At 41.8% G+C, this 24,024-nt stretch overlaps 1 protein-coding gene across 12 annotated transcripts in view; it reads right to left on the bottom strand.

The window, feature by feature from the left end:
• Positions 1–24,024, bottom strand: part of EML1 (EMAP like 1) — a 122,716-nt gene that overhangs the window by 78,704 nt on the left and 19,988 nt on the right. For 8 of the 12 annotated variants that reach the window (XM_088057499.1, XM_088057501.1, XM_088057500.1 and 5 more), the window contains exon 1: positions 22,788–22,953. The exons of 1 other annotated variant lie outside the window; for it this stretch is intronic. In XM_088057499.1, coding sequence (XP_087913625.1) covers positions 22,788–22,914 — 127 coding nt within the window. In that variant the 5' untranslated portion in view covers positions 22,915–22,953. Of the gene's footprint in view, positions 1–1,312; positions 1,500–22,787; positions 22,954–24,024 lie in introns of those variants that run through there. 3 more of the 12 variants (XM_088057504.1, XM_088057509.1, XM_005520137.3) reach the window with 1 other exon arrangement.

Raw genomic sequence — 24,024 nt, 5'->3', positions numbered from 1 at the left:
CATAGTTTTCTCTCCAGAAGAGCTCCAAAAATACAGTGTCAAATGCTCAGCCCACACACACAACTCCTGCTGCCCCGAAAAAACTGCTCCCACAATCTCCAGGTCCACACATATCAGAATTTTCTGCAAACCTGTCCCTTTCTTGCACCACACCACATAGAAAATAATGGGAAATTTATCATCTTCACATCTTCCAAGGAGACAGGCTGCTATGTCTGATGCAGTTGCTGTTATGAAGCAGCTTCATACGAACCTGACTCCAGCTGTTCAGACAGCAGTAGAAAGCAGAGACTACTACTAACATGTAGAGGAATAAGAGATCCACAAATATGAAATATGAGATTATGAATGCTCACAATTTTGCTGCTAAAAAGCAATAACTCGTATCAAAGTAAGGTATTTTGGGATTATAGTTTACCATGAAGTACTCTCTGTAATATTTAGAATAGCTGATTTATTTTCCCCAAGGGAATATCAGCTAGTTGAATAATCCCAAGTACTATGCAGGCCAATCTCCAATACTGCCTGTAAGGCTTCTCGCAGTGCCTCATCTCCTTCCTTTTTTACGACCCATCACTGCAGCCTGGCAGCTCCCCTGTCATGCTGCCACGCAGGTGACGCCACCACCCCAATAACCCCTACCTCAAAAAACAGCAGAAAGAAAAATCAGTAACTGCAGGCCGACTCCCGTAACTCCACACAGCACCTCGCACCTCAACACCGCCCTTCGCTGGTGCAGAGAGGCTCCGGGCGGGCTCTGGGAGCGGGGGCTGAAGGAGACCTGTCCCACTGCGCCCCCGGGGTCACGGGCAGCTCGGCCTTATACATGGCTATAAATACATGTCTTATACATATACATTTGTTTATTTATATATACGTGTGTGTGTTGTGTGTATGTTGGCATACGCGCAACGGAGACACGCAGCGGTGGGTGATCGCCTGAGCTACCAGATCTGCCTTTGGGAAAGATGCACACAGACATCTAGACCGTCCGCACAGGCACACGTATCTCTGCATATTCCCATGAAGGAGGAGCAGAAGTTGCTCGCAGAGGCGCCCCGAGCGCTGGCAGGTTTCCCGCCGTATAGCGGGGGAGGCTGAAGGGGGTGAAGTTTCTTCCCTCCTCCTCCTCCTCCTCCTCCTCCTCTCCCCGAGTTTCGCCGCGGAGCCGGCCGGCCCTGGGCGGCGGGGACGCCGCCGGCAGCCTGGACCAGGCCCGCTCCCGGCGCTGCCTTCCCCGCGCCGGCCTCCGCCTCCGCCCCGCCGGAGCGCCGGGACCCCGCTGCCCGCCGGGGGTGGCCCCCGCCCTTACCGTTGCAGAACTGGAGCAGCGAGGAGGTGTCGTAGAGACTGCTGTAGCTGGAGAAGCCGTCCTCCATCCTGCCGCTGCGCTCCCGGCGTCCCCTCGGCTGTCCCGGCGGGCGCCCGCTGCCTGCTCGCCCACACGCTGCGGAGCGGAGGCGGCTGGGGCCGCGGCGGCCTCGCTGCCTGCCTCACTCAGTTGCCATGGCAACCCATTCACTCCGCCGCGGCTGGGGCGGCGGCCGCTCCGCTCCGCTCCGCCGCCGAGGCGCGGGGGGAGACCCGGGGGGGGGGGGGGGGGGGGCCGGGGCGGGGCGGCCCCCGCCCCGGAGCGGCCCGGGAGGCGGGGGGACCCCGGGCCGGCAGGGCGAGAGAGGAGCCGCATCCTTCGGCCGGCGCGGCCATCTGTCCTCGGCGGCCCCGCCGGCCCCCGGCCGCGGCTGCGAGGAGGCCGACCCGTGGGGCCCCCCTGCCGCGCCCGGGGCCCGGCGGCACCGAATGTCCCGATCGGGCCGAGGTGGAGCGCAGACACCGGCCGGCCCTGCGGCTGGAGATGCCCGCCGATGGCCCGGGGGCTAACCCGAAGTACGACTGTGGACAGAGGGCCGGAGCGTCCCTGCATGCGGGCAGGGGTTTGCGGTGGCAGCCGTGCGGCCGGGGAGCCTCCGCACACAGCCTCAGCATCCCTCCCTGCTGCCTCCGAGCTCGGCTGCCTTCTCCGAGGCTCCTCTCGTTTCTTCCGCCGGAGCAACAGCCTTGCCTGTAATTGCACCTTATGCCCTCCGCTGATTTCAGTGGAGATTCTCCTGGCTACAGGATGGAGCTGTCATGATAACATTGTAATTGATATTCTCTTACAAAACCAAAAAGAATTATACGCAGTGTAATTCCTTATGCCATTTTACACAGTTTAAACTATGTCGTTTGAAGAGTGATACACTTTCTCAATACAGGATACTAGAAGAGCTTTAACTAGTTAGCAGGCTTTTATCTAGGTACGTTCATAATGTCGATTCATGGTGACATGAAGGTAGTGGCTAGAAACTGGTGGCGAGTAATATTGTAGAATTATTTGATACGTTTTGAGCTTAAATTTCTGTGCTAAGAGATGTTGAAGTGTCCAGTGACTGAAAGACATTTTTAGTTCAAGCTCCTCAAGGGGCACAAGGGAAATAATTAATTGCATATCTACAGCACCTTTAACCTTGAAAAATGCTGAAGCACTTAACACATCATGTCTTCAGACCCAAGTCCTTCCAGGAGCTTTTTGCAGGACAGTTCCATCATGTGGATCCATTTACAGGCATGGGTTTGGTATCTTTTCACCAACCACTAAACCGTGGCAGTGCTAACACAAAAGTGTGCTACAAAATTAGGCAGAGATATCAGTTCCATGTTAAAGTGGAGTGAAAAGTGCTCCCTCCTGAATTGCCAGTGCCAATATTGGTGGAGTTGAAGTCATCTCCAGCAAAAGTACTTACCCAGCCTGATGTGCTTAACTTGTATCAGACAAAAACAACTGCATTTTATTGCTGTGGGCTATAAATAACAGAAATCTGTGGTAGTTTAATGGTATATTTTTAAAAACCCAAACCAGAGATTAAAAAATAATAGAAAATTAATTCAAAATTACAAAAGCATATAGGTTTTCTTAGTGTTTTAAAAAAGTCATGATTCTTTCTCATCTTTAAAATTAACACAGAGCCCTTAGGTTTTCTCATGACCTTTTCATTCATAAGCTTTCAAATGTTTTAAAGATGCTATATTATTCTAAAACATTGTACACATGCAGAAAAACATATATAGGATTCTTGGCAGACAAGTTGCAACAACAGAAAAATGAAGCTGATTTGCAGTAAAAATTTTGACTAAGAGCCTCATTTTAAAACATTATAGCCATAATTTGGTTACTATTTTTTGAGCTGGAGAAGTGTTTTAATATGCTTATTTTCCACCATCTTGGGACAAGAGGTGTGCTCGCCATAAGATGTCAATGTTACTTTAACCTCTACCTCCTTCTGATGTGTAAGGTTTGGAAAATAAAAATATGAAACCTATGCTAAATAAAAGTTTTACATTTTTAGTAAAAACTGTGTGGTCAGTGAGATTGCTACAAAGATAGGAGAAGTAAATGCCCAGTAACTTTTATGAGCTTTGCCAAAGTAGAAGAAAGACCAGAAAGAGGCAATGCAGCTCCATTTCAGAGAATAGGAATTAAAAGTCACTTAGAAACTCAAATCCAATCCATTCTTAAAGAGATACATGTAAAACCTTACAATAGATTTCCCACTGAAATTAATGGTGAAGGTGTCTGTGAAGCATTTCAGCTCAGTGCACTTCAAATCAGCTCAGAGACATGACAGAAAATGGTCTCAGCTCCAGATGCTGTTATGATGCCATTATACTCTAAGAGCAAGGGTTAGAGAAGGGAAACACTTTCATAATTTAAAGATATTGAGACCTGTTACAATCTCATTATACTAAACTGCACCACAAGGCATGAAATGAAAAAGAAATTCTGTCTGGCTGTGGGAACAATGGGACAATGGATTAGAAGCATTATATGCACTAATGTGTCTCTGGGAATTCTTCTGGTATGGTGAAACAACAAAAGAACTTTTAGTTGTCCATTTTTCAGTATACTGAAGCCTTCATCATTTGTACATTTTGAAGCCAGTTCTTTGGTAAGTGGAAGTAGGAATGTGGCATCCTGGGCAGTACAGTGAGGCTGATATATAGGGAAAGGATTGTTGCTGTACACTTGTGCACACTGACTGCTGGCAGTCAGAAGCTGTATGATGTTACATTTTTGAAAGCTGTATTTTACACCTAATGATTTAACTTTCATTTGTCTTGAGTAGTGTAATGTGAATGACTATTTGCTAAGTGAGAATAAAAGAGTTTTCACCCATCCCTCGCTGAATTTTCAGGAGTTAATACACTCCAGTGTCAGGACAAAGAAGACTTTTGCTTTCACTCCCTGTTAACAGACTGTAGTCAAATATCACCAAATCACAGAATATTCTGAGTCAGGAGGGGTTCACTAGGATCACCAAAGTCCAGCTCCTGAAAATGTTGATGTTCCCTTTATCCCTTCCTGAAAACAGGATGAGGCTGCTTTCACCATGTGGTGGTAGCTTGCACAGCCTGCCCTTCCTAGCTGCCTCCTGGGTCTGTGCTGAACTGCTTCCAGCAGGCTTGTGTGGGGCTAGAGGTGATGGCACTTGATCAGGGAAGGACGCTGGGATTTGGCTGTCAGTGGCAAAGCCCGCTGTGCAGAACTGCTGATGGCATCAGGTGCAGTGAGCCCTTCTGTGCAGAGTTTACAGGAGGTGAAGGCTTGGTTCACCACAGAGACTGGAGGGCTCTGCTTTCAGGTCAGTGCAGAGCCCGCCTGCTGAACAGATCAGGGAAGCTTGGATGGCTGCCGTGCACACTGAATGTACATTGTAACTAGAGAAATCTTCATCAGCCAAAGCATCTAGCACCATCAGCAAATGTGCTGGTTCTGCTAAAATTTATCAGTGGATATAATTACAGCATCTATTTTACCATGACTTTTGAAGATCCCCTGAAGCTCTTTAGCAAGCATTTGATAGGTCATGTTTACTGCAGCGTGATCAAAGGGAGCTGAGCTCATTTCTGTAGCTCACTGTGTTTCCATTTACCATGTTCATTTACCAGAGTCCATTTCACCATTCACAGTCTTACTTAATGCAGCCATTGGTCTCTGTTTGAGCCTGGAAGCTTTTAAATTGTATGTTTGTTCAATTTTTGCTTTTCCTCTGTGAGTCAGAAGTTTGATTCATTAAAAAGCTGAAGCACTGCAACACTAGGCGCCTGGGCCCAGACTGCAATCCAAAACAAGCTAGCACGTGTGTGCTTCTCCCTCGATCATCTCTTCAAAACAGAAGAAATGGGAGCCTTTTCCAGCTGTTCATCCCCAGCACTGAGAGTTAGATGGTGTGAAAGCTGGCATCATAGCACAGGCACCATGCCCTGTGTCAGGGCTGGAGGACACAACGCTTTGACAGAAGCTGGGGGCCATGGCTGAGCAGCACAGTGCCCAGCAGCAGCAGCAAGCTGCACACAGCAGGAACCCTGGGGAAGGAAGGGCCAATGCCTGGTTTAGGCACTAGCAGGATGAGATCAGTACTTAGCAGAGAGAGGCTCTGGGGTTAAGTTTTGGATTTAGCTTTCTGAAATCTGATGAAATCCTGATTTATACTGATTTTTTTTTTTTAAATTGTTTATTTGTTTTCCCTTTCTATTCAGAAAGCAGCAGGAACATTTGGGTTTCTTAAGAGAATTTCATGCAGTGAATATACTGTCTTCATCCCTCAGAAGTGGCTTTTTCTCACTGCTAAAACTGTCTCCAGGTGTTGGCTGTCAGGATCCTATCACAGGCTCAAATAAGGATTTCCTTTCCTAGTGTGGTAGGAAAGGAAGAAGTGCCTTTCTGCCCAGTCTCCTTTGTGAGAACACTTCAACCACTGGAATAATCATTCGTTCTAAATAGCAGGACTCCAGTGTTTCAGCCACAGCAGGGAGCTTCATGAATGTCACTACAAAGCAGACTTCATGCATGTGGGAAAGATGGGGTATAAGAGGAGGATCACCATTATACCAGCACAGTCTGAGCGCATTAAAAATACAATATAGCAAACGTGGGATGAAACCATCAAAGCTCTGCAGGTTTAACAATCCAAATGAAAATACATTGCAATATGTCTGTATATATCACGTTGTTTTGAACTACATATATTGGAATTATGGAAGTTTCCCTATAATTATTAAGAATAGTCTAAATCATATTGTTCTGGAAAAAAAAAAAAAAAAAGTACTGCTTTGCAGATTGGTTAATTTGTAAATACAAAGAGAAGACTTTGAAGATGAAAAGAATAATGCTTTCCACATCTATGATTCTTCCTGTTCAAAGAAGGGAGGCTGCTCAGCAAACACTGATGCTTTCAGATTTGCACCACCTTTTGAAATAAATGTTGGCTTTATTTGCTTGTTCGGAAAATGGGAAGAAAAACATGACACAGCCAAAAGCCATGCTGGGAAATATGTGACAGAATCAAACCAGAATAACTTCCAGTTATTGTACCAACTGCAATATCAGTCTACTGAGAATACCCTGCCTGTAAACACTGAAGATACTACTTGTATGCTTTGTTATAAAATGTTTCCAAGCACAGTGCCTGCTGTAGAAATACCCTTATTTTTGCAAGGCCCCTAATATGTTGGGTTCAATGCACATCAATGTATGCAATGTCCAAGTGCAGACTTACTACATCCGTAGCTGTGACATTCTGATTTGAAACCGATGAGAAGCAAAATATATTACAGATACACAGGAATGTAACTGCTGTTCCATATTCCATTGCAATCTGCAGATGGGAACAGCATTTCTGAGATATTAATACTCTGTGGGATTGATGTGAAGAGGCGCAGTGATGGATGGCATCACACAAAATTATCCATCCACTCTTCAAAATTACTCCTCAGAAGTTTTCAGTTATAACTCAGTTCTGCAACCCTATTTTTGGTGGCTTCAGCCCTCAATGGAGGCCAAAAGCTTCTGATAGCAGAACTCTTGGAGATCTGTGTAGCCAGGGGCACAAATCCTACCTCCTGTGAGAGGGGCATCTCTTGTTTCAGGTACAATAGCTTTGGCACAGGTTCACCAGTTCACCATTCAGGGCACAGCAGGATCATCCCTACAGGTCTGTGCCACTCTCCAGGGGGAATTCCCCCCCAGCAGAAGGATCTTTCTTGCATCCACTGGAACCTCAGGGAGCCCCCAGAATGTAGGTACTGGGAAATGCTTTCAGTGAGTATGACAATGTGATGCTTTTGTGTGGCTTGCAGCACCCTGACACCCTTCTGCACATGGCTGAGATCAGTATTTTGTTTTAATTTCTATGCTATGATTATAAAGATGTTACTGCAACAGTATCTATTCCAGAGATTTATTTTATGCATATATTTAAACAATATTTTATTCAAATTTAATGTCTGAGTTACACAAAGCCACAGCTACATAAATCTATGCCTTCTGAATTGTATTAGAGAAGAATGAGACTAGAGTAAGCTATAATATAGACATATTTCTTTAAAATTAAATTTAAATAACAGCATAGCAAGCTGATAATTTAAGGTATACACAAAAAATTGCCATTTTTTAACAAAGTGTTTCTAGAGTACCCATTCTGTTCACTTTTTAGAAGGAGCATTTTAACTGGACTGTAACAATTCACACAAACATGTAAAACCCAGAAGTACAAAACAGGATGTATGTCCAAAGGATACATCAGCTACACTGTGAGAAAGAAGTCTCTCTCTTCTGCAACAGGTACCCACAGGGCCTATGACGAGAGGGAAGCATGTCAGCACTCTGTTTTATATTCCCTGGTCAGTAGGATGGTCGTTTAAACTTGTGCTTTACCAGAGCTGATATTCCAAATTTCCCACTTTCCCATGTCACTGTTTCACTGGTTTTGGGATCCAGCACAATTAAGGACATCTTGTGGGAAGTGATGTGTACCAGGAGAATTTACTGTCAGCCATGTAGATAACAAAGCACACACAAAAATGTACGGGTAAGACAAAGCACTGTGTTGGTTAAATATATTAATGTTAGAAGGGGCTAGACAATCTCATTTGTGGCACTTTGTACATCTGCTGTTATGCTACTGGAAATTTGCCCAGATATGGAAAATGAATGATGGCAAATATCCTCTGAGAGATAGCTGGAAAAGTTATTGTATTTCTTCTAGTGATTTCATATGTTATGCTTGCTTTTAGTGAGTGATTTATTGGAAAAACAAATTTGTTCTATTAAACAGTCATAGGAAGCAACTGCAAGAATTTACCTGTAATTTTAACTCCTGTCATCACATAAGCCCATTCAACTAACTTAACTTCAAGTTTTGCTTCTCCATCCCCCTGTATCTTTCACCAAATATAATATTAATTATGCCAAAAGAGGTAGAGGAAGAAGGAAGGCAGTACTTCATTTCCATGGTGTGGGTTATTTCTGCGGGGGACCATACCAGCTCCACTGGTTCAAACTCATTGAATTTCCATGAGCTTTCTTTGAGTGGGTGGAGGAACAGGAAAGTGGATTGCAGAGTGACCTACAAGGACTAGGCAAGAATTTCAATCCACTGCACTTGCAGATTCCTTTGATATTTTACAGAGCCCAAGACCATCTACACTGAGATCTTCATCCCTCCACTGCTTTTCCTGCCTCAGCTTATTTCTGCTTTCCCAGTTCAAGATCCCAAGACACAATCTGGGGATGGAAGGAAACAGTTAAATCACCAGCTAATCTAAGATTGGCTGGCTGGAGAAAGAAGCAATAGGAAATAATCCTTTCCTACAGCTTTCAAGATTACTTTACACTGATTTCCAGCATGGGCTGCAGCTTTTATTTTTGTGGGTAACTATAGTTCTGAATTAAACTTTTTAATTTACTTTGGAACAGAATTTGCCTTGGAAGAAACCTTTTTTTTGTTGTGCTGCTCTGTACAATCACCCAAGGCTCACAATGTGATCAAAGCAATTCTGTGTTAAATGTGTTTTTTCAAAGTAATTTCTTTCTTCAGGTTCATATCAAGCACATCCAGAAATTTAGAATAATTTCACTTTTGAACTCCTTTGAACATATAAAATGTAAGAAATAAAGTGCAATAAAGGAAGTGTTGAACCAAAGAAGCCTTCACTGATTATCCAGAAGTATAAATAGGCATTAGGGTTTACACAGCAGGATTAGGTCCATACAGTAATAAAATATTTGGCTTTGGGGAAAGAATTCTGATTGTTCGTAAAACACCTCTGCCAGCCAGTGCAAGGTGTAGGATTACTAATCCTCCTCAGAGTAAGCCATGCGTGGCATTCTTCTCTTTAGTGGTGGCATTCAAGAGAGTCCTGGACAGAGGAAAAAGTAACAGGGGCAATAATGACAGTGTCTGAATGATGCCCTGAGAAAAAAGCCGAGGCCCTGCTGCCTGGCTGCCAGCCATCCAAGCATGAAGAACAATCGTACATTTGTCTCAGATACCAAGTTACCTAATTTTAAAAACGTTTCCTGATGCAGCCCTTTAATTCTTAAGTATTTCACCACCTGACATTTCTCTCTCAAGCTTTCAAAGGAGCAAGAGAAAACCAGAGCTACAGATAGCCGAAAGAAGAAAAACTAAAAGGATTTTGCCATTAGCAGTCATAATTCAAGAAAAAAAGGTCAAGAAGACAAGTTCTTTTCAACTTTTTGATGCCAGATAACCTCTCACTGTCCACCACTTTCTGACAAAATAAATGCTAGAATAAATAATAGAGCTAATCTCAAAAGAAAAATATGTGTTGTGTGCCATAAATTATACAAGCAGATGCAGCCATGAACAAGAGAATTGGGAACATAAAACCCCTGCAGTGTGCACTGGCTGATGAAGGGCTGGGAGTTGCCAAGGGACACTCTGTGACCACCATGCAGTCCAGGCTAAAATCTTGCTCTAAACATCAGCCTGCAGCCCTGTTATGCAGGGGTCTGCCACCTTTTCCTTTGGATTCTTCCTCTTAAACAGCTCTTATTTTAATATCCGTAGCTGTTTAGTGAATGTTTTGACCATTACCAGCTGGTTGTGTATTTTACAGATGTCTAAGAAACCTTGCACTGAAGAATTTTGCATCTTCTGCTCAAACCACCCCTTCAGACAATTCCCATATAAAGGTGAATGAGTTTCCCTAAACTAAGGGATGAGTAGAATAGGTCAAGGGCCAGCTCTTCATGTGCAACCTTGCAGAGCAAGCATCAGCTTCAGCTGAATTCTTGGTTCCATTCCTTTTTATTTATTAGAAAAAGTGTTATATAGCTTTGTGGCACTATACACAGATATAATTACAAGTAACCTAGTTGCTTAATGCTCATCAGAGACTCTATTCAACTAAAGAGTCTTTTGGCAAAGTCAAAACCCTGGATCCAGATTTGTCAGAGTTAAACATCTATAATATCTTCTCATTCTTTCGTGACATCTTTTGTTTCAAAACATCAGCAGATATTTTTTATTCAGCAGTCATTTCAGCAGGGGAAAAAGAATTTTGCAATATTGATGCAATTTATTGTATGACCAATTAAGAAAATAAAGACACTTCAAAGAAGTTGATGGCATTCATTTCAGGTAAGTAAGATGTTTTAAAGGAAACCCACTTAAGTCTTAAGACTGTGGCAAAGGACATTTTTCCAACTTCACAAATGACATTAAATGCCATTTTATGACCATCCAAGAGTAAGGAGTAAATAATACTTTATGCTGGAAAAGAATACATGTGACTCATGATTTTTAGTTTTTGTAGATGTGAACTTGTGGAAAATGATGCAATTAGAGGCCAGAAGCAGAGCAAAATATCTGTTTACATTCAGCTCTGCTGAGCAGATCAGAACTGTTGAAGGGCTGGAGAAAAAGAAGTCATTTTCTCTTTTGCTCATGTCCTCCATGGGCTACATTCTGCTTGGAGTTACTTCATATTCAAGCAATACAATTAATGGAGAGTCTTGATATGATTTAGCATTTTTTACGTTTTTCCATTTGTCTGATGAAGAGTGTTTGCTCTGTCATTCATTCACCATTTCCTTCCATGTGAAATTAGGAAATATGGCATATGAAGTCTGAAGCCCCGGTTTTTTCCATCTCTGCATGTTTTTCCTTGGAACTCAGAAATTCAAGTTCTGCCAGTGTAGAGAAAGGAGAGGAAATGTTCTAATTAAGTTCCTGGCTTCATCACAAACCCCTTCCTGACCTGAGCAGGGGAAAGTGTGTGGAAAAGTATTGAACTATTCAGGGTAAGTATAGATGAATGGCAGTAGTATGTTCATGTAAAATCAGAAAGAAAAACCCACAAAATAAGACCTAAGCAGGGACAGTGAGCTTACAAGGTGCAATGCTACAAATGCATAGGAAGAAGGCCAGGAGAGCGCTGGTTTAGTACTCAGGGGTGCAAGGCAACCAAGGACAGGTGAGGAACAGACAAGTGATCGATGGTTTTTTGTATCTGTCTTCATTAAAGCTGTATTTCAACAAACGTATTAAGACAATCCTGCTGCTGAAAAATGTAGTTACACCTTCCTTGCTTCACTCCCACCTCCTCACTGCTTTCCTTCATCCCTCAGTCACAGTGATTTGTAAGGGCGTGCAGAGATCTGGATGGGAAACTGCTCCAGCTGAAAATTAATCCAGCAAATAGGTGGTTGTTACTAAGAGCAATTAACTCTGCAGTTTGATCCATCTCTTAGCTGTATCACAATCAATGTTTTATTTAAATTAGCTAGAAGTATTAACTTCATCCTATGATGCTTAAAGGGCAGACTGGTTAAGTCTCTGAGTGACTGGATGTTTAATGTGACAGAGGATCAGAAGAAGGAAAACATGGTACCTGTATTTTAAATTGGGAAAACAAGAGTAGTAGATTATTGATCAGTTGATTAAATCAAATTTGTGCTCCAAAGTTTAGGATGTTTTACACATACATGTCATGAACACCTACATAAAAAAAGGGAAGTGGGTAGCTTTCAGTTTTCATTGTAAGAACAAAGTCTGTCAAACCAGCTTAGTTCTTCCCATGCCTGTATTCTGCTGTGGATAGGGGAAAGGAGGTTGGTGTCATGTAACTCAACTTCCATAAGGCTTTCTGCACACTCGTGACACTCTGAGAAGCAAATGAGGAAACACAGCCTTGCTGACCCTGCTACACCTGTTCAAACAGGTGAAAGGCTGTTGAGGTAACCATACCTAAACAGTGGCACAAAATGGAAGTAGGTATGAAATATGATTCTGCACATCTTCCACCTTAGTTCCACTGCAATCCACATTTTCATTAGTGACTGAAAAAGGAAGCAGAAGATATACTCAGTAAATGTGTTAGTCACAGCTTGGGAGCTCTGCAAGTATACTAGTCAATAAGCAGATAATTTTTTTAAAAAATCTTGTTAGCTTGAAGGAACTATCTTTAAAAGCAAGATAAAATGTACTAAGGACAAGTACCAGGGACTAGACAGGAATTATCTGCAGGAAGGTGGGTAATAACTGGTAAGGAAGTAGCTTGACAGAGGCTAGACCACAAACCAAACATGGAGCTGTGTTATGTAGAGTGGAAAAGGCAAGCAATATAATGCAATGGATAAATAATCCTGAAAATGTATGAAGAAATCTGATCACTCTATTCAGCATTGATGGTGCCTCAGTTGGAAATTAAGACCTGTTCAAATTGTGTAAACAAAGATTCTCATTCAGGTTAGACACTAGAATAAAAAACATTTCTTATTGTAAGAGCAATAAAGCACTGGGGTAAGTTGCCTAGGAAAGTAACAGAGCTTCCATTAAATAATTTTAGGGAGCTATTATGTCCTGTTTGATGTGACATAGCTGGTCCTGCTTTGGGTCAGATTGACAAGATGAACTCTCAAGGTCCTTTTCAGCTTAGGTTTTCTGAGAGTTATTGCCTAACTATTAAGCTTTCTGGAGAAAAGTAGCTCCAGGCCCATTTCCATGAGCGCTTTGCTCATGGGTTGTTTTCACATGAGGTTCACAAGTAATTGACTGGTGCATCTCAAATAATACCAATTTACTTTAAAAACAATCTCAGTTGCTATGAAGCTCGAATATAAATTACAATATCGTTCCATTGGATTTTCTGTGTTCTGAGGAGATCTATTTTCCCCATTTAAGTCATTGGTAATATATTCCTACCACCTCCAAGAGCAGGTGGTGAAGAAAACAGTTTAGTTAACATCAGACCAGAAAATAAATACCAATGATATACCAAAAAAAAATAAGTCACTTTACTGAGTACTCATGTGCAGTACTACTATTCTGGGAGCTAGTGATGGAGAATCAGCCTTTCTTCTCTCAGTCACTGCTGTGTGTCAGGTCAGGTCAACACAAAGCAACCACAGTCCACTAGTGCTTGTTATAAAATGAGCTAATGCCACTTTCAATCTTGTGTGGGTACAAAGCAGAGTCAAAACTTGGCCAAAAAAACACTACCACAGTTGCAACAGTGAAATGCCAAAAGCCCAAGCAGGCATTAGGACTGCCTCACTATCTGCTTCCCAAACAGTCCATGGGATGCCTGGGATTTCATTTTTCTGCTCTGTTCCCTTCTTTGGATCCACTCCTTTGGTGCTCATATGGACAAGCTGATGAAGTGGAAAGGCAATTCACACTGACTGAACTATTTGTTTTCAGTTAAAAGCCACAATTTGCTGTTTAGCAGGCAAACACATATACTTATGGGAAGAACTGTGACAGCATTTGATGCTCCTGAGCATCTGTAGTCAGCACATCTGAAAACATTTTCAAGTGAGTTCAGCCTATTTATGTCTTCAAATCACAAAGTACTGCTAGGGACAGAATTGGATATTGGATGTATTATTCCCTTGAATGAAATGAAGGACATTTATGCATCTCTTTTGTCTGCATTCACACACATAAAGACATTCTGTCTTCCCCTGTCCTTATAAAGAGTGATGATCTAATATGATTTATATGTTGGTGGCACAATCTCCTAAACAGGCACTGAAAATGATCATTAACCTTGAAGGCTAGACTATCTATTTCCCGTACTTGTGCTTCACAGTGCTAACAGAAGTAGTTTCCAAAAGAGAAATTTGGCTCTTACATTATCTAAGACACACCTTTAAAACAATAAACTATAATTATTTTTTATATATTTCCAAGCCTAAACTACAACGTTTAAAATAATATAGTCACACTTTAAAAACTCAGGTTCTCCTTGGGTACCATAGTGTGACATTTGAGAAAGCTGTGGCATTTGGATCTGCGTCCAACAGAGGGAGGTGTTCAGAAACAAGGATTTGGTCCAAACTCTTTCTAAGATTAAGGAATTCAACAGAAGGGGAGAGGAGAAGGAGATCACATGCAAATGCATGTGGGCAATACACGCTTTACTATTGCAATTCAATTTGTTTAGCTGCTCTCTGAGAGTTCAGGTGTGGAGCCACTGCTGATTACACATTCAGACCTGCTCAGAAGGTTTAAGATCAGAGGATTTTTAGATCAGACAGGTGACAATATCACCTCTGTTTTGAAAGGGAACTATGAAGCTCTTAAAAAGAAAAAGCATTACTTATTTCATATCAACTTCTTGATGTAAGATAAGCTCAAGCAGAGGTCCAGTCTGGCAGGCACTTTGGGTTCAGTAAAAACCTGAGGTTACTCAGCTGTGCTTTCCTCACAGGCTGTCTCTATGGCAATGGGAAAATATTGTGAGGTATAGGAATGAAGGGAATATGACTCAGAGAGCACAGAAAAAGGAACATTCAGAAACATAATTCCCAAAAGGCACAGAGTACGCTTTTCAAAAATACACACAAATCAAAGAGAATCTGCTGCTGCTTTGCACCGGTGTTTTTACTGGAGAATGCAATTAATAAATAAGGAGCCGCAGTGCTGCATATTTTCAGCCCCTCTATTATCAGAGGGAAACAGAAGCTGGTGGTGAAGGAAACAGCAGCACTCTGCTCCTTTGAGTTGTGCACCATTCTCCACAGGGCTGCCATGTGGCTGGAAGTGCGTTTATCGGTAAGGGACAGGTTGGACAGACTCAGTCAAGTCAGTGTGCAACTTCCATGGCCTTTCCAAGTGAAAAGGCTTCTCCTTTCCCTTGTGAAACCACAGAGGCCACAGGAAGCCCCTGTGTGAAGTCCCCTGTCTCACTGACCTGGGTTCCACCAAACTGGGATTTGGCCCAAATAAAAAGGCAGTAGCCCAAGGCAAGAGCCATCCTGCAGGGGGGACATCCCTAAGGAGAATTGCATGAGCAAGAATTCCCAGGCTAACCCAGACCTGTGCTCTGACTGGCACAGTACCAGATGGGCTTCAGCTTGCCACACAACAGACATTTATAAAATAGCTTGTCCTCAGAAGAATTTCCCCCCCAGTTTTCCTCTTTAGTTATTTAGTCCCAGGAAGCAAGAAAAAAAAAAAATATATATATAGATACATACAGACACACACACACACACACACACACACACACACACACACATATTTGAGACAAAGTCAAGTGGATATATTTATATACATACTTTCTTTCCTTGTTTAAAGAAATCTTCTACCTTTTGCAGCTGATGATGATTTCATGGCCTGTATTAGCACTAGTCATTCTCTGAACCATTTATGCTTTTGACCTCAGTAGCACTCTGACACAGTTAGTCCCAAAGGTCAGTTATGCATTGTGCAAAAGCCTTTCTTTTAATCAAATTTATGTTCTGCCTTTTACTTAGTCTAATGACTCTTTATCCTTGAACTCCAAGAAGCATCAGATTAACTACTCTCTCTACAGCATTCCATTTTTTCCTACATCCCTCTTAAGCTGCCCTTCCAATTTAACTCAACTCCTTCAATCGTTTCTGCCCTGAAGGAGGTGAGAGCTTCCTTCCTTCTGGGACCTGTGGAATTTTGGGACTGCCCCTAAGCTTCCCCTCCTGACCTGCAAGCTGCTGCTTCTTCATGAGAAATGCAGTGAGCTGATGCAGTCCTGGGCACCCTTTGATCCTGCTCCCCTGAGTTTTACTGTGGGAGGTACAATGAAGTCCTGAGGCAACAACATGATTATACTGTTCTCCCTTACTTTAAAAGTGCTGGCCACCAGTATTGTTGCTCAGCAACGTGAAACTGTGTATCACTGCTGGCTTCATTATACTTTAAAAATATTTTTCCTTGCCAACTGAAATAAATAATTGACAATGACTTCACTGTATATTTAGCATGTCCATCGAAATTCCAGTATGAAGTTAAAACAGCTTTATATACCTAGAGTTAAGAAGAAATGACTAATACTGGCTATAAAATAAAATGCATGTCTGAAAAATACTTGCACTTACAAAGCAATTTGTATATTGCTCAAAGCCGCTGCATCAAAAAAATGTCCAAATCCTGTAATTATTTCTTTACTGAACACGCTGCACCTTCTTTTTTTGCAATTATTAAATCTTATTTTATACTTTCTCTCTAGAGGAGACTCCAACAGCTAACATTTTAACTACTTTATTATAGAATTTATTTACTATAATATACCTACATTTGCTAATATAGGCAATTGAACACATTAAAAAAACATAAATAGAGAAGAACAGATTTCAACACCGATATTTTCTAGTTGAGTAATAGTGCCTGGGGTTATTCAAAGAGAATGGGTTGTAAAACTCAAGTGTACTTTCTGTCATCTGACTGATGGATTGCTTGTTACTCACCTCTAGCATGGGTCTCAGCTAAAATAAATTGCTGCAACCCTTATCAGTAGTTTTTTTCTATTATACGTGAGAAGCCCCAATTTTATCTAATTGGTGGCATTACCAGAACATTTTTCTGCAAATATAGAAGCTTCCTGGTAAATGCAACTGCTACTTTAATCCCTGAGAGGTGCAGTTAGATGAGCAGAATGAAGAGAACCTAAGCTGGGAGCTTTGGAGATCTCCAAGCTAAATGACTGCCAAAATAAACATGACTGGAGATAGAGGGATTAATCCTGTAATCCTCACTTAAGCAAAATTCCTGCTATCTTCAGTGAGATTCTCACTGGGGAACAGCTGTAGAAATTGGCCTAAATGAAGCAGAAATGAGAAAGGCCAAATTCTGCCTCTGGGTGTGAACGTGTGACTTCTGTGAAACCTGAAGCGTGACACCCTGGGTCTGGGATAATTGGCACATAAATTCTCAGCAAGCTCTACAGCACCAAGGCTTTTTTTGGTATAAATATGAGGCACATCCATAACCCCACAGGGAAATGTTTCTGTCCAAGGTTCAGTAAAAAGTGAGAGTACATGTGAGAATACAAGTGCAAACTAACATTCAGAAATAAAATGTGTATTTTATTAAAACCTGTCTTACATTTTAACCAATCCTAGGAGTGTTTAGAGCATTTCTCTTCACTAAACTCAGAATTATTGCCCCCATTTTCCATCTGGGGTGGAAAACCAACATGTAAAGTTAAGTGATTTTCCACAGACCACACAGCAAGTGATTAGTATCACGGGGATGAATTAATCTTGGGTGTAAATCCATAAAGATTAATGGAGCTCTAACAGGGATTAATTTGGCCCATCATCTCTAAGGATAGCAAAACCAATTAGATGATGTCATTAATCTTCTGGTTTGTAAAGGGCTGTTTCTTAAGCAATACTGAAAGAAGGCCAATAAAACAGGAATGACCAAGGGATCCACTATAACAGATGAATTGGTTGTTCCTTGGCAGAGGATTCGCAGCAGGAACTTTAAATGGTGACAGCAGCCTTGATGTGCCCTCAGGTTCCCATCCCAACTGAGGTGCTCTGGGGCAATCATTTATTTGAGGATTGGAGAGTCAGCCCAGACTTCAGTCACTGATTATGTTCAGGTCTTTTTTTAGGGCACAACTTCCACACAACTGATTTGGAGTCAAATATATTTATGATGTCCTTGGGAGCCCCAAATCTTCAGAAATTACCAAGTGCTTAATGTCCTATGGAAAGTAGCACTTGAGAGATTCATAAATTTTAAAATGTCCAGTTTTGATCTGACAAAATGTGAACTATCCCATTAGAAAGAAGCCAGTAAGAAGAAATCAATCCAAAATCTGTATAACTGACTTGTTCTGAGATTTGGGGGAAAAAAATTCTTCTCATTCACTGTTTGCAGCAATGCACTTTTTCTCATCTTAAATTCTGAAGATGTTTCTGATGCTTGAAAAACGATCAAAACTGGACCACAGCAGAGTAGAATCTTTCTACAATTTGCCTCAGAAATTTTATTTTAAGAAGAAGAGAAACAGAAATGTTTTGTTAAAGGGTAATGACCAGCTATAAAAAATGCACACAAAGCAGCAATGAACAGAACAACAAAAACCACAGCTTCCAGACCATGGTTGATGGAATTTATGGAAAAAGAACATCTGTGACATTGGCAAGGTCTAACATGAGGAAACTGAATAGGAGATAGTAAATTTGTGCCTGAAAGTTGTGTGCATTACCTAATAGGCCTGGTAAAAATGTTCCACTGGGATGTTGAAAGCAAAACTTGGCAACAGTGAGATCATTAAAACCCTACTGCATAGAAGCCTTCATTCAAAATGTAATAATATGTATCAGGTTTTTCATTATTATTATTATGAGGAAGAATATTCAAGCTGTTATAGGAATCTTCCCATCAATAGTTCTGCCTGAGTAAGTGTCTAATGGCAGAGATTTCATAATCGGTGAAATGACTTAAAACTCCTTTCATAGGGATGTTCTTGGATAAAATAAAACCTCTTTCCTCATTTTATATGCTGTAGGAGTTCAAGTGAGGTGATGTGCTCAGGCTGATAGTGCAGCTCCACTCCAGAGGGACGATGCCATGGTGTTCCCTTGCACTGGGGTACAGGGCAGGGTTTGAGGGACAGGGATTTCCATCTCCCCCTCGATCTGGGGTACAGGGCAGGGTTTGAGGGACAGGGATTTCCATCTCCCCCTCGATCTGGGGTACAGGGCAGGGTTTGAGGGACAGGGATTTCCATCTCCCCCTCGATCTAGGGTACAGGGCAGGGTTTGAGGGACAGGGATTTCCATCTCCCCTTGCACTGGGGTACAGGGCAGGGTTTGAGGGGCAGGGGTTTCCAGCTTCCTCCCCAGCCCGCTCACCCCAAGCACTTTTCAGGAATGCAATGACACACTGTGTCTGTGTGTGAAATAAGAACTCTGAAAAGAGACACAGTACAAGCACCTAATGAGAATATGAGAGAAACCTGAAATTTTGGCAGGGAGACTTGAGTACAGAAGATGGAGGGGGGACGATAATGTGTGGTAAGGTTTCTGAGCCAGTACCAATGGTGTGATTACACTTAGGAGTTGGTACTGGTAAGGACTGGTGCACATAAGCCTAGAAAATGTGATGTGGAGAATTTAATCAGCCGAAAAGAGTAAATGTACAATGTTCCTACGTGGTATCATCTATGTTTCAGAAGGGTAATAAAAGCAACAGGAAGTGTGCTTCAGAAAAAGCTGTCAACTTAGGCCCATAATATATAAATAGATAAAGAATGCCTGTTTTAATATCTTCCTTTGACAGATGGACCTAAAGAACTATTCTGAGAAATGGCTCAACACAAGTCCATGTTTCCATAAGACTTTTCAGAATATAAAATGAAAATATTTCTGTTTCAGTTTTTTTTTTCTGACAATTACATTCAATGATTATTAGAGGAAGAAATGAAAAAATATTCTTTCCATAAGTAGCCATTGTATTTAACATTTTAATTTCTAGGCAGAAAGAAAATTGTATATATAGACAGTTAGACTAGCTAGTTTAATGTTAATTTTCCTTTTATTTTAAGCCAGCTTTGTAATTTGTGATTAGTAAAAATGGGTAATGATCACATCACCATTCATCCAAGCTTTCTAAAGTGCAAATTTACCTACAGCACAAATTTACCCATAGTGCTATAAGCACAAGACCCTGTAAAGCCAGACAGTAAGACTGCAATAGCAGTGCAAAAAGTGCAGTAAATGTAAACCTGGTCATGCTCTGAGCTCTGGTACAGCCAAGGTAGGATCTGGGTACAGGTACTTTTTCTCATCTTCTGCAGCTAATATTTGTTGTAGAAACAATATAGCAACAAGCACAGCATCACAGATACTAGCTTTATGCAAATAAACTTATATTAAAAACCCCATTTATTGATCGGGGAACAAAATCAATACTTTAACGATGTAGTGAGCACCACAGTAAAAATACCTGTGATTCAAACCCAAGTTATTTCATAAAATATAACTGCACATAAACAATTACAGCTCATCTAGTTCCCATATCTTTGTTGCTTTACTTAAAAGATGTGTTCCAGAAATAATTGATGAAGGAAGATATATGCATAGTCATAGCAAATCTTGAAGATCTTGGAGAAGATCAGGAAAAAAGTAGTGATGGCAACTGCTTCTGAGCACTGTGAAGCTGAGTGGAGCCCAGACTTTGTCCTGTAAACAGTGCTAGCCCTTTGCTGATCATCTGATTGGCACGGCCACTGCTGATTTCACTGGCAAATTAATTCTGGGTGTATTTTAAGAGCAGAGTTGCAGGCACCTTGAAATGAATATATTTATGGAAAAGTTTTTTATGTTATTGTTTGAATATATTTGATTCTATTCAGAGGATTACTGGGGTCTTTGTTTCACATTGTAAGCACAACAATGGAAACCTTTATTCCTTGGCTTGCAAAGACACTTACTGCTATATTTATGGATTTGAGACACAAATGAGAAATTTGGCTTACATCACCAGAGACATGTCATTTTCACATCTCCTTTTTACTTCCTATTTACAGCAAATTAACAACAAATTAGCTCCTCACCACTCCCTTGCCAGGAAGCAAGGAGCCTCAGCTGTGGTGGCAGCTTGTTCCCTTCAGAGCTACCATCTCCATCACTTGCTACCATCCCACAGTGCCCAGTGTCACCCTGAGGGATGTAAAAGCATCATGCCTTAAAATACCTTGGAAGATAATACCAGTCTGAAGCAGATAGCACAGGTGTGCCCCTGCCAGGTCCCTAGGGAAGGTACCACCTTGATCCCTGTTTTGGAGGGAACACAGTGCTCAGCAAAGAAAACGAAATTTTGGTGGCCCTACATTTTAAGACAGCTACAATCCCCTTGCTCCAGGCACACAGCTGTCAGGAGAATAAATAGGAGATGAGACGGACCACGGTCTGAAGTACATCCCACAGAGTAAGTGTCCTTAAAGCATGAGCAGCTGGTTAATCTGATTAGAGGAGATGGAAAGACATCTTGAGGATGACATGGCCAGGAGAAGATCATCAGTGTGCAATAAAAGCCAGATAAATGCCTGGGTGCACTCATGGCTCAGTGTTGACACCAGAAAACGTGCAGGAGGTAACCCAGCATGGCCATTCCCTGCACAGCTTTGTGGTACCTGCAAAAGCCACTGTCCCCACCTCCCATGGGTCCCCTGCACACTGGGGATTCCTGTCCCACACGTGCTGGCCAATGTGAACTCCAGCAGTACAATAAAAATAGTGTTATTTATCCACATCTAGCTATCTTATCTCTTTATTCTGAGCACAGAAGAACCCATGAGGATGGATTCATCACACTGTCTATTATAAATTACTTTTGTTAAAAAGGAAAAATATCTGATCTTCTACAAACCCTGGCATTCAACCTCCCAGCTGGATAGCTTCAGGTGGCTTCAGTGTACTTCTGTCTTTCAATAGCTCCTGGATGTCTGACAGACCACTACACTTGGCGTCTGCCAGGAGAAAATGTCTTGGCTCTTCAACAGATCTCCTCAGTCCTCAGTGAGCCTATTCCACATAATCAATCATAACATTTTTGTGATGCTCTCTCTGAGCAAAGCATGCAGCTCCAAAAGCACCTCTTTACCTGGGCTGTCTCAGCTTAATGAGTCACATGCTCTGAAATGCAGCAGTGGGGCTGTCAGAAGGACAGGTTTGATCCTGTTCTCGCAGCACAGGGCCCAGGTTTGATCTGTGACACGGATAAAGCCCCTTGCTGCTGGGTTGACCATTGCCAGGGCAGCTTTGTGGGGCCCAGGGCAGTGAAGGGAAGGACTGCTGAGGGCACCAGGAGCACACAGCACTCACTGACAGCACCTCCCAGGACCACACACACACACCACCAGGCCACTGCCTTCCTGACAGGTCACTGCACCCTGCTACAGGAGAATTGCTATTTCTAGTGTGGGGTAGAAATGCAACACATCCTTCTGTTTTAAATCTGGTTTGGGGATATGCTGCCAAATGTAATCTACATAGATCAGTCTGTGTGAGCTCCAGCCCTGGATTTTCTTGTCTAGATCTCAGATGTGGATTACTTTTCTTAATGGGTAAAATAAAAAGATCTATAAGTCGACTACTTAGGAAAATGAAATACATTTAAAATTAATTATATTGATATCTGGTCTTGTTATTTTTTTCCTTACTGACTGAAAGTAGTTATATATAAAATGTCAAGCTAGTAAGCAACAAATCCCTTCTTATTAAAGTAACTTAAACCATTAATGGCATTATACCTAGCTTTAGATTTGTAGTCCTTTTTTTTTTACTGCCACCTGTCTACTTTCCAGTCAGTACTGGAGGAAAAAGAAAGCTATTTTCTGTTCTTCACTCAGACTAAAATAGCCTCCATGAACAGGTAATACTTGTAAAGAACATATGATCAGAACAATTCTTCTTGCTGTAGTATGGTATTTAAAACCAGACTATACAGAAATGATACCATCTTACAGTAGTGCATCCAGACCCCAGAAATCATCACTGTACTATCTATGTCTACTTACTACTTAACAGCAAGCCCCCATCAAAATTAAAGAAAATTAATTACTTTGTAGATTAAGTTAAAGTCCCAGCTGTTATAAAATATAAGGCAATCATCATTTCAACAACAATGTGGGATTAAGCAATGGAAAAAACAAATGACCTGCACAGAATTCTGGTGCTCCACTGTGGTCTGCCTGGGCTGGTTCTTCAGGGATGGACTTCATGTTCCTCAGCGATGGCCCTGGAGCAGCTGGTGGGTTATGTCCAGGACTCAAAGGGCTCTGCATGAGAGGCAGCTGAGTGCCTTCTTTTTATTTATGTGGATGTTGCAATGGCAGCAGACAGCAATGCATAGACACTAAATTAATTAAGCTGTTTTTAAGCCACAGCATTAAGGTGATGTCATAAGAACATGCTTAGGATAGCAAGGTCACTGGAAAGGGAGAGTACATGTCCTGCAGTAAAAGACTGTATCTTGAAGGGCTTGTGTTGGATGTCTTCTCTGAATTTGCCTCTTTTTTTCTCAAACCGGGCACCACCTGGAGAAATACCTTCTTCTATCCGGTGAAATATGCAACAGCATCTCTGATGTAAATAGGAGAAGAGCTGCTACACCTGCTTCAACTCTAAGCAATACACACTGTACACTCAGAAATGCATAAATTAGATGTATTTGGAAACACACAGAACTGGGAAAATATTTTGATGCAAGATAACATAGTTCATCTAATTTATGTCAGACTGACTTTGTGTTTGCATACAAGCATGCTCAGAGAGGCACATGCTGGGCAACCAGAAATCTGCTCATCCTACTGCTTCCATAGACATGGCATTGCATTGCCATTTTGTGCTGGTAGTCTGATTCTGTTGTACAACCGAGCCTGAGAGTTTTTTTGTGTGCTTCTTTGGTAAGTAGTTTTGTAAAAATCAAGAACAGCAACAGTTAGTTTTCATTTCACTGCAGCTTTACAAAACCCAAAAAAACCTTTAAGCATACTTTAACAGAAGAAATAAAACAGATGCTGATACTTTGCAAACTTAATGGTTGTATTGCTTCACTGTGAATTATTTTAACTAGGAAATGTTGAGCATCTGAACAGTAGCCATATTCCTCTCATACAGAAGCCTCTTCTACAGCTTGTCCAGAGTGAGTGCAAGCCTGTGTCTTCAGCGTTAATGGGATCAGCTGCAATGAGTAATGCTTTGTGTATGCTAAGGCTGTGATCCTGTACACGTGGTAAAAAGATGGCAGTGTTGGTTTTTCTAAGCAGTCAGTCCCACACGAGGTGAAGTGAGTCAGAGCATTCGAGATGGATGAGCAGCTCTCAGAAAGGAGCTTTTGTTCCTCGTCTCCAGTGGCTAACAGTCACAGTGGAACTGTCTCTACCATCTACCTA

Source organism: Pseudopodoces humilis, chromosome 7 (assembly GCF_049639895.1).
Source record: "Pseudopodoces humilis isolate 2021_Gansu_Grassland_sample_001 chromosome 7, ASM4963989v1, whole genome shotgun sequence".
Classification (NCBI taxonomy): Eukaryota; Metazoa; Chordata; class Aves; order Passeriformes; family Paridae; genus Pseudopodoces; species Pseudopodoces humilis.
The sequence above is the reverse complement of the archived record's forward strand: the minus strand, read 5'-3'. Positions and strand labels throughout refer to the sequence as shown.